General features: G+C 41.2%; 1 protein-coding gene and 1 long non-coding RNA gene across 2 annotated transcripts in view; both read right to left on the bottom strand.

The window, feature by feature from the left end:
- The window catches only part of RPP40 (ribonuclease P/MRP subunit p40), a 13,125-nt gene extending 13,007 nt beyond the window's left edge, over positions 1 to 118 (bottom strand). The window contains exon 1 of the mRNA XM_019005834.2: positions 3 to 118. Coding sequence (XP_018861379.1) covers positions 3 to 112 — 110 coding nt within the window. The 5' untranslated portion in view covers positions 113 to 118. The remainder of the gene's footprint in view (positions 1 to 2) is intronic.
- An 8,012-nt stretch (positions 119 to 8,130) lies between these two features.
- On the bottom strand, positions 8,131 to 15,687 carry LOC109022499. Its single transcript, XR_002001462.2, has 2 exons — positions 15,095 to 15,687; positions 8,131 to 14,247 (listed from the first exon to the last, which is right to left on the bottom strand). It is a non-coding gene; the product is annotated as an uncharacterized LOC109022499 (long non-coding RNA).
- Positions 15,688 to 15,701: the final 14 nt, after the last annotated feature.

The raw sequence follows: 15,701 nt of genomic DNA, 5'->3' as shown, positions 1-15,701 counted from the left end.
TGTAGGCGTGGTCCCGCACGTGCGCCGCGTGCCGCGAGCGCGGGTGGCGCGCGTGGCCCCGCTCGCACACCAGCAGGTGCCGCGGCGCGCGCCCGAGCTGCGCCGGCAGCATCCCGGATCCCTCCCGCCCGCCTTCCTCCTCCTCCTCCTCCTCCTCCTCCTCTGCCGCCGACCGGAGCTGCCAGACGCGGAGGGCCGGGAAGGGGCCGTGCCGTGAGGTCACGTCCGCCGGCTCCGGCGGCGCAGCTGCTTCCGCTGTGGCGGCGGCGGGGCGGCGGTGGCCGCTGTCGCCGGTGCCCAGCCCAGCGCTCTCGGTGCCTGAGGGGTGTGGCAGATGTCCGGATCGGACACCGGCCCCGCAGGGGCTGGGCGTGCATCTGCTGAGTGCGCGGTGGCTTAAGCAGGGCGGTGGTTCAGTGCCCGGAGGGAGCAGCCAGGCTGCAGACGGACCTTTTCCGAGAGCCTGGCGTGACAGGACAAGGGGCAATGGCTTCAAAGTGAGGGAGAGTAGGGTTAGAATAGATACTAAGATTAAATTCTTTACTGTGAGGGAGGTGAGGCACTGGAACAGGTTGCCCAGAGAAGCTGTGGATGCCTCATCCCTGGAAGTGTTCAAGGCCAGGTTGGATGGAGTTTTGAGCAACCTGCTGTGGTGGAAGGTGTCCCTGCCCACGGTAGGGGTGATGGAACCGGATGATCTTTCCCGTCCCTTCCAACCCAAGCTACCCAGAAAGTTGCTTGGTGCCATTTTAAGTTAAATTGGAAGCCACGAAGGCAGGGGACCGGCAACAGAAACAGGAGCCAGAGCGGGACCCTGCCTGGGATGTGTTTTGTTGTCTCACCGCCCGCTCTGTACCTTTCGCACAGAGCATGCACAAAAATTCCGGCTTTTCCGCCTTCCTGCAGTGTTCCTTTTGCCGGTCCCCTGCCTTCGTGGCTTCCAATTTAACTTACAATGGCACCAAGCAGCTCTCCGGGTAGTTTCTGTGCCCGGCACAGTCGCTAGTGCAGTTCTGTCTCGTTAGGCTGTCCCCGTTTGCTCCAGGGCATGATCCCAGCGCCCGTGTGCCGCAGGGACAGCGGGACACTGCTGCTGCTCCGAGCCCCGTGCTCCGTGCCCTGCATCGAGGTGGAGCCGCGCCTCGGCAGGTCACTGGCGTGGAGGAGGGCTGAATTCTGCACTGCCTGTGTAAATCACATCGGCTGGATTGTGAGGAATCAGAAAAGGCTGTGTAATCACAGTAGCCTTCTAAGCATGCAAACGTTAATGGGGAAGGAGCTCCGTGATTAATGCCAGCTATTATCACACCCGCGAGCACAAGGCTCTGTGGGCAGACGAGCCTCGCAATGCGGCCATCAGAAAGCCTGTGCTACTAAAGGGGTGAAAAGTTCAAGCCTCTGATCAATAAGCCCACAGAGTCGGGCAGGAAATTTCAGCTATACTCAAAGCAGCATGTGGAGGGGTTTTTTATTGTTGGTTTGATTTGATCTTTTTGGCGGGGGGAACTGTTTTTGTGGGGTGCGTTGGGGCTTCTTTTGAGCTTCTCTATGCTAATACAATTTATGCTTTCTTCAGGGGATACGAATGGATGGGAAGAGAATTGAGGAAAAAATATCTTGGGGAAGGGTCAAGAGAGTCAAGATTCATGGCTGCATATTCAGTGTTAAGTCAGTATTTTATGGATTCTGTCAGGAGTGTAGTTGGCTGCAGCAGAGTGGAGCACTGAAGGATTCACATCACTGTTCAGTCAGTTTGGTTCATATGTCAGGCAATTAATTTTAACCCACCCTTGGTCATAGATATTGGCTGTCCTATTACAGAGCATGTGTGTTTCAGAGAACTCCCTGAAGATCCTGACTACTTTTAAAAGCCCACTTAGAAGTCCAGTAGTCTGTGTTGTAACATACAGAATTTCCCAATATTTAAATGAGACATAAATCATGTATATACATATATATATATATGTGTGTGTGTGTCTGTGTGTGTGTGTGTGTGTGTACTAATTGTTGGTTAATGCTGACATTTTTATAGTGGTTTTTACAGTTTTATGAGTAATTTGAGATGGGATTTATTTATATTGTAAAAAAACCAAACAAAAACCTCCAAAACAAAACAACAAAAAACCAAACAAACCAAAACAAAACCCCAAACCTTTTAAACTTTTAATATTTTAAATAATTTAAGGTGTAAAGCTATCACAGTTTCCCCAAGGATTTCAAACCCATGACAGGATAATGCAGTTTTACAGCAATTCAGTTTCTGCATGCTTAAAGACAGTTACAAGATATAGTAAAGAGGAAAGGATTGCCTTGAGGCAACTTGTGGCAATAGGTTGGAATACAGAAAGATCTCTCTAATACTTCCTGGGACTTGTGAAATTTGATTCTGATTTTGTATAAAATGACTGAGTTTGGAAAGAAAAGTCTGATCTTCACATTATGTACAATATCTTTTTGTGAAGCACAGCTGCTTCTGGAATATACTTTTTTTCACTATGGGAGAACAATCTTAAATGCTGGATTTTCCGATTAAAAAAAAACAACATTATTAAAATATTTAGAGTTTCATGAAATTAAATCTAAACAGGTATATGAAATCAAATCTAAACAAGTATTCGTCACAGACTTTTGATACTGGTTTGTGTCTTTAAGATGAATCAAAGTATTTTTCTTTTCAGTAAATCCTCCCCTGTGTGGTTTCTGCACTAACATTAAATTCTGCCTCTTGTTGCACATTTAACCTCTCACAAGGGCCACGTTTCAAGCACTTATTTCTCCTGATTCAGGGACTGAAAAAAGAAATCTTTTCTTTCTTAAATAGTTTTGACTAGAGAAGGAAGGAAGTTGCCTAAATCTTTTAACCTTTCCTATTAGTACTTCACAAAACAGAAACAAATGGGTACCTCTGGCACAGTGTTCATCTAAAAATCATAAAATGCATGAGACTTGATATAAATAATAAAATGCAATTTATTCGATCAGCATCAACTGGTTATTTTTCATGGAGGAAAGTAGAAAGATGATCAAGATGTGGGCAGTTAGCTCTGTACCTGTTTTTTACACACTTTACATGTTCAGAGAGATGATGGACTGTAAAAAAGGTCCCGGTCAGACTTGTTCTTTAAGGGGCTTACAAACAAAGCTCTGCTGAGCTACTCCCCAAAGCAGCCGTTCAAGCCAGGAAGATCAGTGAATGCTAACTGTGGATCAAGCTGTTGGATTTGGTTTAAAATGCCACTAAAAACCCCAGCCAACCAACCATCTGATCTGTTTTTCTTAGAGCTAAACCCTTGGTAATCTGGGAAACTTCCTACTCACTCAGTTTTGCGGTATTACAGTGGGAGAAGAAATGAGAGGGATAATTACTCCAAAAAGGTTCTGGAGAGCAAGAGTGTGTTCCATCTATATTCAAGCAGGGTCATCACCTCCACTTGCCTCCCAAGGATCAGATTTTGTCAGGGCCCCGCATGATACTGAGGAATTTTCATGCACTTTCTCTCTCCTCCTAAACAAAACTGTCCTTCACATTATGGCTAATATGAGGCACATGTACTCTGTTTTCTATTCACAAGTCCTTGCAGCAGGTAACAAACTGTGGCCACGTCCCTCCAGTTGCCCCTTCATCTGCTGGGAAACATCCCAGGGAACACTTCCACACCCACCTCAACCTTCCATGGGCAATAAAGATGTCCTTCTCCTTGTTCCATAACAAACAGGGAAAATGCTGCTTTTTCATTGCTAAGGTCTCCTCTCCTGGCGTGACAGATAACAGGCACCATTTCCCCTCAAACTGAATAACCAATTAACACAATCGTGTTAAACTCATTGTAGCAGTTTTGTTCTCAATCTGTACATAATTTTCCCAGTTATATGAGCTGGTGTGCTTAAAGGATAGTAATTGTCCCAGAATGCAGAATAAATAAATTAAATGCAGAAATTGTCTCAATAATATCCTTAGAACATTTTATTTCTAGTTACAGTGCTAGGATTCCTGCAGATCACACTATTACTTTAATACATCACCAGGAAGATACAGAATGCAAAGCAAAGAGAAAATATGACTAAGCATTCCTCCCTGTCCAGACCTTAAAAAAAAACAAAAGAAAAAAGGTAGCACAGAAATTTAAAAGTAAGGAGCACTTTCCCAAGATCAGTGACAGCTCAAGCTTCCAGACTGCTTCAAGGAGAGGATTTGCCATTCCCACCAATAAATTAGTAATATTTCTTGTACCTGTTACTGTTAACTCTTTTGTATATTACTGCATATTATTAATAAATATTGAGATTGAGATTGAGTGGCAAGGCCACTGTCATTTTTCTCTTGCTAAACTGACACCCCCAAATTATAAAAGGTCCTGTGCTGCACTTCACACCAATCTTGTGTGGGGCTGGCTCTTTCCACCAAGGATGGGTGCCAAAGTTTGGCCCTGCAAGTTTAGCACAGTAAAATTTCAATCATCCTTTTGCAATGCATCATCAGAGCCATCAGTTGCTGGTTTCAAGCACAGAGAAGCTGGAGATGGTGCCAGCAGAGGAAGGAAGCCACAGGGAGAGGAGCCTGTTCTCTCAGCCAGCTGGAAGCCTGTTTCTCTATGGTTGGATGGAGAGTTTGCCTCAGCCATCCTGCCTGCACCCAAGTTCTCAAAAAGCAGTTACTAGAGTGCTTGGATTCACAATTTCTCTCCCTAACAGTATCTGTGAAATCAAGCAACAGAAACTGTATAGTATTTAAAATAACCCAAGATTAAAAAAAGACCCAGACCCACAAACAAACCAAAACCACATCTCTTGGCAAGAGTAGTGTTTTCAGCAAGATCTAATTGTTTAGGGACCAGTGTGGCATTATCAAAAGTTTGAAATAAGAGTTGTATATTTCATTTATTTGAGCAAGATTCAAAGTTTCAGCCAAGAAGTACACTAAAAATATTCTCCCTGCCCTCACCTTCCAACTATGCTAATGTTAAACTGGCTCACAGGAACAACGGAAGCAAGTCTTGTTCAGGAAGTATTTAAAAGACTATGGGAAGGTTAATCATCAAGTTAAGGTAAATACACACATATATATGACTATAAACACATGAGAGTAATATGAGAAGCCAGGAGCACAGATAAGAGTATAAACACAGAAGAATCACAGGAATCTGTGGATTATGTTTTAAACCTAAATTTTGGTGATTTTAAAACAATTCTGTTTTCTAGAAGTAAAGTTTTATCCAAACTTTAATGTGAAAATTAAATTAATGTGAAAATGTGAAATTTCCTCCATTAATTTTTTTCATGCTTAAGCGTTTGAAGAAAAATTTTGAAGAAAAGCTTTGCCACTGCAAGTTGGCTCTTTGCCTGCACAACCCATTCACACAAAATCTGCTGCTGATTGCAATGATGAGAAGGAAAATTAATTTAATATTTAGAACTTGTGTCTTTGTATTTGACCTTCTAGCAGGTTGCACTCAGATTAACTTCTTCCTGTAGCTGATGCTTTGTTTGGGAACATGTTAAGGAACAGGCAAACCTTGCCTGGATTTTTGTTTTAGGCAAAAAAATCCAGACAAGAAACTGCACCATCCATTAAATAAGCTTTTAGACTTCACTGGTTGCCTGGAGAATTAAAGCTCTCTGCAGAACATACTGAAAGGTGACCACCTCACTGCTTTTATCCACTGCTCTAAAATGTGAAAAATAAAGAAGGCAATTTGCATCTTGTTGCAGCTGAGTGACAAAACTTTATGGGTCTTCTGTTCTGTAACATGAATCAAGAAATGATGACTACACAGATTCATTTGTAAACCATAGTGATAAGACACCCCCCTGAATATAGGGCAGGAAAGAAGCATAGAATTTTGCGCAGAGTCATTAATCTTCAAATTTGAAAGTAAGACAGGAATCACTGTTAAATAGAAACACTCTGCCTTTGGCCAAGATAAACTTTTTGCTCTTGGGAGTGCAAAGGAAGTGATTTCTGTTGGGGAATGAATGCATCCTTTTTGTGGGAGAAATAAGAAATGCCATTTTTTCTTCATTTGCCAGGATAACTAGGAAACAGCATATAAAATTAGGTGAAATTAAATGCAATCTTCAAGGCCAACGGGTATTAAAGGAAAACTGCAAAGGAGAGACAATTACTCTTGAAATAGGTCTTTGAGGTAATCTAGCTGTTTTAAATCACTGAATCCATTTAATATTCTCACTGAAAATTAATCCATTGCTTCTAAAAGTCTTTCTCAGTTCATCAATTCGTTAATCCCCCTTGGTTGTTAACTTGCTCCTCCTCGTGCTTCCAGCCCGATTAATAATTCATAAGATAACTAGGGGCTCAAAATATTGGTTCCCTAAGACTGGTCTGGCTAATCTTGATCTTGTTATCCTTTGATTTGGAAGTTATATGCTCGGATGGAAGGGGTAGCACTCCTTATGTGATTAGGAAATAGTGGTGTGTAGGGGAGAGGGGCATTTACTATCAGAAATCAAAGCAACAATTCCAGTGGGATGAGTGAGCAGTGATCTACTTACTGCTGTTGGGAAGAGGGTAGCATAGAGCAGTGAAAACTTTCTGTTCACTTTAACTGTGCTCAGGCACTTCTGTTTCTTGGATGGGAGACAGAGCAGGGTGTGAATGCCACCACTTCTTCAAGAACATCTTTATTTTGAAAACAAAGTGCCTTCTTTCAACTGAATCGTTTTTGAACTCCTTACAGTGTGACTTCTTGAAGTATTTTCATACTGAAGTGAGTCCTTCTGCTTCACTGAGTAAAAAGATAAACAACTCAGTTTTGGCACCATTAGGTTGTATTCACAGTCTATCATATTACAGAGACATTAGAAAAGATGTACTGAATCATGGATGTAGCAGCCTTTAAATGTCTCCTCAGTTTGGGAGTGAAAACAAATAGGAGATGTGGGATTTGTTTTTTTGTTTTAGTTGGATATGAAAATGGAGAAAGAAGCAGAGTTACAGCAGATTAGCTCTACAGCAAAGGACACAGATTTTGCTGAACTTATTCTTAAATGTTTACTGCATGAAAATGTATTGAACTATGTATTATCTGCAGATGGCTTGTAAAAGGAACTGCTCTGAATTGTGCCAAGCTAGTAGGAACAAAAAGTCTAAAAGAAATTTATAAAGGTTGAAATTCCAATTCATGGTGATATGAGTCATGATAACATTATTTGGTAAGGTTTTAATGCCATGATCACATACTACTTACATGGCTGGAGGAGCTGGACTTCATTTTATTTGAACTACAAAGAACACAGAAAGGGAAAGGATGGTCCTGACAAACAGGCAAGTGATTTTCTAGCCTAACGGGACTAAGTTTTATTGCTGCTCCAGACATTATGCACCTGGCAGTGCTATGGAAATTGCCCCAACTAACTTGGCTACCTAATGCATAGTGATATTTTTCTACCCCAATAACCTAAGCAGTCAGATTTCAGAAGTACTGAGCTCTAGATGAAATCAAATGGAGTGGTACGCTGAGCCCATGAAAAATCTTCTGTTCTCATAAGCAATTTCAAAAGTCAAGTTGCACACTTCCAAAATGAGCACTTAGAATAAAGGCACACTTTTTACCTTGACCTCTCTGTAGCTTAGCTCTCTAATGCTAAAAATCAGGAATATTTCATCTCACAGTAGTCTACTGTTTCTGAAGCACTTGAAGATACTGTGGTGCTGAGCACAATGGAGGAAATCTGTGAGGAAATCTGATCACATCTTCAGAGCAGGACTGGAATACTGTTCAATAAGTCAGGCCTGCAGCTACACTTCGAGTTATGTGGAGGAAAGCAGTGACAAGACCATTAAGTAGCTGTCTATCTTGTGTGCTTAACGAGACAGTCCTGAAAGAAAAATGGCCTAAAAATGCATAATTAAAGGCTGTAAGCTTAATGATGGGCTCAAAAAAAAAAAAAAAAATAAAAGAGGGCTGCATTAAGGTTATAAAGGCAATGTGACTTCAGGCAATTTTTAGTGTATTGATGCTTGAATCTGAACTCCCATCATTCTTTTAACATGGATTTTTTGGTAGGTAATTAATATTAGGCTCTGTTCTATTATTTAGGAAAAAAGTAATGATACATTGATTTGACGAAATGCAGCATATTGCCCATTGAAATGTGGGCACTACAAAAGAGTAAACAAAGTGTATTTTATTTACCTGAGTTTGCAGGATAAGGTTTATGTGCATCTGTGTTTAAAATTGCTGTTGTTTAACATAAACTTGGATTAGGAGCATGTCTTGAGAGAAGTTGCCATGGGCTCTTGGAGGAGCAGTAGCAGACATGAATTTGTGTGTGACAGTAAGCATAGAACTTCAGTGGCTACACCTAGGATCATCTACCCAATTAGGTTTATACTTTACAATGCCTATAACATTTTATAGCATCAACATGGGGGAACATGTTTCCCAATCCTGCAAAGCAGTGGCTTTGCTGAAATCACATACACAGATACTTAGAATTAAATACTCGCTAAAATTACTTGGAAAGTCAGGTCAAATAATCTTACCTCACCACCACCATCACTGCACTTTGTTCAGCAATTCTTTGCAAATTATAATAAAATAGCAACAACAACAACAACAACAATAATAATAATAATAAATAATAAAAGTAACAACTTTTATAAGACAGGCGCAGCAGCAACCCTGACTTCATGTTCACACACCTCCTCCTTCATCCTTTAACCAGTGATTCCTGCCTTTTCTTCTTCCCACCCCAGGCTTCAGCAGGTCACCTCTTGAAGTGTGCTAATGCAACTCTTTCATGTTTGTTAGATTACTACCCTGGCAGGATCATGTGTGCCTTTTATTGAAAAGCTTCAACTCTCATTTGCTTCAAACAGAAAGTCCTGGTTTTAGAATGTTTTCTGATTTTAAAGAGTTAGATAACTCTGGTTCCATTTGTGGGACAAGTGATCTTTTACACGTTATTCCAATTTTTCATTTTGTTGCTGGACAGGAATGTATTTGCAATCAGATGAAACTGAAAAGCAACGACAATCAGCCACACCACCAGATGGAGCTTCCTTTCTGCCTTTCCTGCTGAAGATGCTGAAGCTGTGGAACTGAACTCACTGAGACTGTGGGACTTCAACTATTTTTATAGTCAGTGAAATAGAAAACTCCATTTTTATTTCTGGTGATGCAGGACTAAGCATCCCTGTGTTCATAGATGGCTACTTCAGCAGTTTTTATTTGTGTACTGTTAATGACAGCTATTGTGCCAGTCTTTTGCTTTTACAGGGTTAGGCTCTATCATGCAGTCCTGTTTCTTGTTCATGCACTTGAGAGTTTTCAAGTAGAGGCTCACATATTAGACTGGCATACTAACATTAAAGCAGTGAATATTTCTTCTCCTTTTTCTTTTCTACCATAAAAACCATTAACATTGTTTAGAAAAGCAAATCTCTCTGTATCCAGCCCACTACATAACCTATTTTATTCACTGAAATTCAACTCTGAAGTGTCCCGGTGTGCTTTTAGCAGTACTGTATTGTGTTACAGGTTCCTAGTCGCTGGTTTGTACGTACATCAAATGAAGTTGTGATGTTCATAAGCCATGAGAATCAATGTAAATGACTGTGATAAACATTCTCTCTCTTTACAGGATGTACTCTATCAGGGACCTGTTTTGCGATCTGGTGTCATAGCTGAGCTATTGAAAACTGACTGTAACTGAGGCAGTCTGGGAAATTGCAGAGAGACAGGGTTGAATTAATTCCTTTTCTGACAGTGTGAAAAAAACCCACACATTCAAGCCAACAAATTTTAATGTAGCATTTATCCAGCAAGATTGCTTGGAAGCCTATTCCTGTTTTACGTCCTGAGAAATGGGAGTGACATACAAGTTACCCAGCTGTGACTGCTGGACTGAAAAGGTTGGCCTGCATTTGCCAGGAGTTATTAGAACAGGCTAGATTGCCCAACTCTGTTTTCCCAAAGGACAGGGAGGTATCTGAGCTGATGAGGTCAGTTTAGCATTCCGTTGTGCCACGTCAAACACAGCTCTGAAGACCAGCAAGGTTTTGCCAGCCATGAGAGTCCTTCTGACCAGCTGGCAAATTCTGTTGTCCTGGGAGAGACCGAATGGGTTCATGCCACTATTGATTTTGAGTGAGCTACATGCCTTGCTGCTTGTAACAAAGGCAAACACAAAAAGACAGATTTAATGTGGGTACAAGTTCATGTTGTTTTCCATTTTCATGTTGCACTTCCAATGTGGAAAAAAATCTAATGGTGCAGAGGGGGAAAAAAGGAAGGGGGGAAAAATCTAATGACTCAGACATGTAATGTTCAAGTGCTAAAAACTCTAAAATGTGATCTAGAGATGTGTTGTTTTGTCATGTTTTATATGCTTTCCAGTGGTTAATTTTGGAGGGTATGTCAAGCATTTGGAATTTCTTAGTGTCCTTAGACAAGAGGTAAACATCTTCTGTTTGAATAAGTTTCCTTACAGAATTTTAAGAAGACATTGAGTTATGTTTTCCAAAGGCAGGCTGCTAGGTGGCAGGGCAGGAACAAAATCCAGCAATTTAAGAAAGAAGGCAAGAAAAAAAAGGTAATTATTTTAATACTTTAGCAATAATTTTGGAGGTAGAATGCCCTTTATATCAACCTAATCTGGGTAAGATTAAGCTTCTTCCTCACTGAAGTCCAAAGCAGTATGCTAGCATAATGTGGGGCAAGAATTTGATCAAATTATACTTTTCCTAGATTAAAAAAAACCAAAAACCTGAAACAACCAAACAAAACCCCACATAAACAGAGAGGTTTTACATGTGAGAACCTGGATCCTAGTGTTCATCAGAAACTTTTGAAAGAGATGCGGTTCTGCAACTTTCTGGAGATCCACATTAAAACAAACAAAACCCATAAAACAAAACCCTTTTCAACTCCTATGCTGTGAATACCCTTTGGAAGCTGAAACCATTTTTTCTCACTGATAATCTGAACTTTTCCTTTTCAGAGACTGTTTATTTGAGTTGAATTGTTGAAATGCAACAACAATCTATAAGGAAGGCAGGATGACAACTTGTACATGGGAGGGGGTTTTTTATCACCATATAATTTACTGATTAAAAGATTGACAAATGGCCTAAGATTTTCAGTGTACCACATGAACATAAAAGGTTTAGATAAATACCTTATAAATACAAAAGGTATTAAACCTCTCTTGATGCCTTTATGAACCACAAGATCAAAGCAATGCTTCTGAAATCTTACTGAATGTAAAGTTTTTGTGCAACATGGTTTTGTCACAGTTAATTCCAATTTCATTCTGAATTTAGAATCTTTTGTGCCATTACTATATATTTACTTGTCACGAAGAATGGCTGTGATTTTATACCAGATGCAGGGAAATCTTGGACCTACTGAAATCAATGACAAAACTCCACCTCCACCGCTGGGTGAGGTCAGCATTTCACTCAGATGAAGGGACATTCCTTGCCTTACTGCCAAAGACTTGGTATTAGTAGCTGAAAAGGACATTCAACATCATTATAGGAAACACAGCCATTGCTGTAGTTCAGAAAAACTGAATAAGTGTATTTTAATGCATTTAATCTCATTAGGAACATCAGATGAAAGTCTGCTGAGACACAAGAAAAACTATACAGCAGAGATCTCTAAAAGTGCTGTCTAAGAGACTCAAAGTTCTAACGGGTTTTGCTTGCTGGGCATCCTGCAGAAATTACATTTAAATATTTGTATTTAATATTTGGAAATTAAAGTAATCACTTCCATCTATTTGCTTCCATTTCAGTACTTCTCCCATTATGGACCTTATGCATGCCTTTTTGAAGTACAGCTGCTTGGTTTTCCTGCATGAAGAAGAAAATTAGGTCTAATAATCTAACTTCTGAATAATTTCTATTCATATTGTATAGATCCACTGAGTTTTTCATTCAGTGTTTGACCATCTTCATAAACACAGTAAATTGAAATCTAGAGAAGCTAGAATTTCCTATGGCATAGGGAGCATCTTACTTGTTTTTAATAATTAAGGAGGCTATTAATATCCTTGCTGGAATCTTTGTACAAAAAATATGACCGCTAAAACCGGGATAAAGAGCTACATAATTTTCAAAGCAAAGCAAGAATATTGTTTGAATGAATGCTACTAGAATTTGAAAAAGGTGGTATTAATTTTGTGTGTGAACTATGATAATCCCTGCCTATTTCTAAATCCCTGTAAATTGTTTCACAGGGCTTAGGAGTTATGACTCATTCACATTTTCTGACAAGCTATTGTCATGGGAAATCTAACACATAAGTAGGAAATTGGAGAGATCTGGCATATTTGAACTAGGTACATCCAAAAAATTGAATACTTTACCTTGGACTAACTGGAAAATCTGCTAGCTTTAAGTTTGAAAATTGAAGGTAATATTAAAGGTGCATTAGAAAAAATTATGAACAGTATTTGAATGGGTTTCTGTTTTACATTGTGTATGTTAGTTGAATCCACAGATTCCTCCAGTTACTTGACTCTGGGTGTCTGCAAACAAATATGTTCATATTAATTTTCTGCTCAAATGATGACAACTATCGATCCAAGCAGCTTCACCAACTTACCAAGCTCCATATCAAATATAGCTCCAACCCAAAATCCCTGATCTAATGACTGCTGAGAAATACATTCCCATGCAATCATAGTCAGAATTGAAAAGCAACACCATGGATTGCTTACCAGTGAATTTCACATTCTTTTTTTTTAATGTCATTTTCAGTAATCATTTTGAGATGGAAATGCTTCTACAAAATGTGTGTGCTGATTACAGGATGAGGTCAAGGTGGGCTGTTGTGAAACAAGAAGCAGGGAAATTTAAGTGCTGTGTTGATGCTGTGTGTAGTTGATAACCCTAAACATATCTGGTCCAAGCTTAGGGAATGCAAAAAGCCTCATGGCTGCTAATAATGCTGTCTCTCTTTTACTAGGAAATCTCTCAGCTTTTATCACAACATTTTCTGTAAGAGCAAATGTGGTAATAGTACTTAGAAGCCTGAGACCCTGGTTGCACCATTCTTTTAGGAGAAGCCATTTTAAAACACATAAGAGAACACTAAATGCCTCCTTAACTCATGTCCTTTGGCAGGGTTTGCTGTGTAGTTGAACATCTGTTCTAAAGGTTTATCTGATTTTAAATTACTCCTTTCGAAATGGTAGCAATTGATTCCCGCTAAAATATGAGTTTGTGTGCTGTTAATTCCTTGATTTTAATTATTTTCCTGCAGTAGGGATTCATGTTGGCTTAACTGCTTTAGCTTATTTTCTATGAATTGTAGATATTTTTGCAGGCCTGTCTCGCAGAGTTATGGAACATATAAAAAATGTGTATTAATTGCTACCATATTACTTAACTCTTATCAATATTTACAGTTGTTTTCTCTTTTTGCTGTCCCTTATTTTGCTTAAACCTTTCACATTACTCTGAAATTTGTAGTAGTCCAAATGGTTTTGCCTTATGAGCAAATGGCACAATTTTTTCCCTTCGCTGCTTAAAACATTTGTTAATGATCTGGCAAGCTGGGATAGCTTCCACATGAGGAAGTAAGGGCTGGTTTCTTCATTTCTACTTTCCTCACCACATAATAGATAGCACTTTAGGAAATTAAAGCAGCAGTGCTGTATTTTAGGTAAACATATTTTAAGTACTAAGCACTCTTATCCTAAGCATCATCTATTCATTTTTCTTCCTTCCAGCTTGGTAATTAGAGGTGCCACAAGCCTCAGACAGCTGAGTGAGGAGGTCTCACCTCCAGGCACAAGTAAGAAAGTGCTTGCAACCCGTTTTCATCACCGTGAATGTTACATAACAGGAGAGTTTGGGAGAGACACGAAATTTCCGTCCACTGCTCTGCTGGAGACACCAGCAGGTTGGAGTGATGATGCAAACAGGTGACACCAGCTCGTGTGCTGCCACGTCCAGGAAGAGGAAAATTGTGTTCCTCCTTCCTGTGCTGTACCACAGAGCTCAGCTGACTAACTCAGGACCATGGTCTGTGGTTTAGCACCATGAAGTTGAGGCTGTTTGGTTCGAAGAGCTGAAACGGTGGCACACCAGCTCCCTCGGAGTGGACAGGGCAAAGGAATGCTGTCATGAAGGGTTTAGCCAACAGCCTGCCGAACGTGGCAGCCTCCAGCAGAGCTGGTGATCAGCAACTGATGGCAAACCGGTGTTCATGTTTTCCATCAGCACAGCGGGTGCCAGGCAGGATGTTTGCCCTTCGTTCCTCTTCCTACAGTGCCCTAAACCAAATGACAAACAAATGTCGAGTAGTCAGATTATCCGGCACTCCTAAGGAACTGCTCGCGGTGCGGCTCTTCCGTCAAGGTGTAGCAAGAACATCCTCACAGCAGTGCCTGCTAAGGAAACTGTTTGGTGATGTTTCTGCTGCTCTGACATTCAGTCCTCTGCCAGACACAGACTGCACACTCAGTTGAACTGCAGTGTATTCACTCACACTGGGAAGCTGCTTTTTGGCAAGCAGACTGATGCTAAAAATAAAACAACCTATGCAAAACAAACAAACCTCCTTCCTAAATCCATATTGCCTCAAAATCCATGTTGCTTCAAAAAGCACTGGGATGCCTGCATAAGCTTTTTGGTGTCTCTTCCATGAGAAAAAGAATGGAGGGAAGTTTAATAACGTCGTACTTTTGCAATCATCCGTGCAAATCACCCCAGACAATTGGTGTGGCACGCACAAAGTATAGAACCAAGTTTGGAAACTTCTCAGTTCTAAGTTTGGAAACCTCATTCTACTTATAAAAAAACATGTTGTTATCAAGGATGCTGTTTACTATGTGTCATGCCTACAAAATAAAAGTGAGAGGGATACTACTTCTCTTTATATATTTAGGGGTAATGCCTGTATTTTGTTTTTCTTTCTTGATTTTGTTTTTAATTGGAAACTTTGGAGATAGCCTGACCTTCTAAAAGGGTGTTTGTGCACACGTGTGTGCCTCCTGAGCCTTTGGACTTGATTTTACACAAGTAACAGTACAGTTAGTACCTGGTGTGGGTGAAAAATAGATATTTGTTTACAAAACATACTGTACTTTAAAAAGTTAATGCCTTTGAAGTTTGTTTTACCTTTGGGGTTTTGTCCTTAAGCTCTGGTCTCCAAGATTTTCTCTGCAGTTAGGATGGGTGGAAACTGATTTACACACAAAAGCCGGGGGTCCCACAAACCCCCAGCAGCAGGCGAGCGCGGCTCATGGGCAGCACCCAGCCCTTCTCACGCCCAGGCCGGTGGGGAGGGCGGCGGCTCAGCCCCGGTCCCGAGGGGCCGCTCAACTCCCACCGCCTCCCGTTCCCTGGATGGACGGAACTCCTCGGTGATGCCGGGCTGGGGGCTTCCTGCTTAATCCTCACCCTCCGGGCTCTTTCTTCGGTGAACCTCCGACGGGTGGAAGCCTAAATAACGACGACGGTGATGACAACAACAACGACAACAACAACAGCAACAACAACAACAAATTAATTACAGGAATAAGGAAGCCTGCTCCAGGAGCCCCCCGGCCTGGGTGTGCGGGGCGGGGCGGCGGGGGGACCCCGCGGGGGGCGCCTCTGGCCGGGGCCCGTCTCTTCTCCAAGCCCGTAAAACCCGGAGCGTTTCTCTCCGCTCGCTGCTCCGCGCCCTGGTAACGGCGGCCCCCGGCGGGCGGGAGGACGTGCGGGGCCGCCCGTCGCGGCTGTT

This window comes from Parus major, chromosome 2 (genome assembly GCF_001522545.3).
Source record: "Parus major isolate Abel chromosome 2, Parus_major1.1, whole genome shotgun sequence".
NCBI classification, from domain to species: Eukaryota; Metazoa; Chordata; class Aves; order Passeriformes; family Paridae; genus Parus; species Parus major.
The sequence above is the reverse complement of the archived record's forward strand: the minus strand, read 5'-3'. Positions and strand labels throughout refer to the sequence as shown.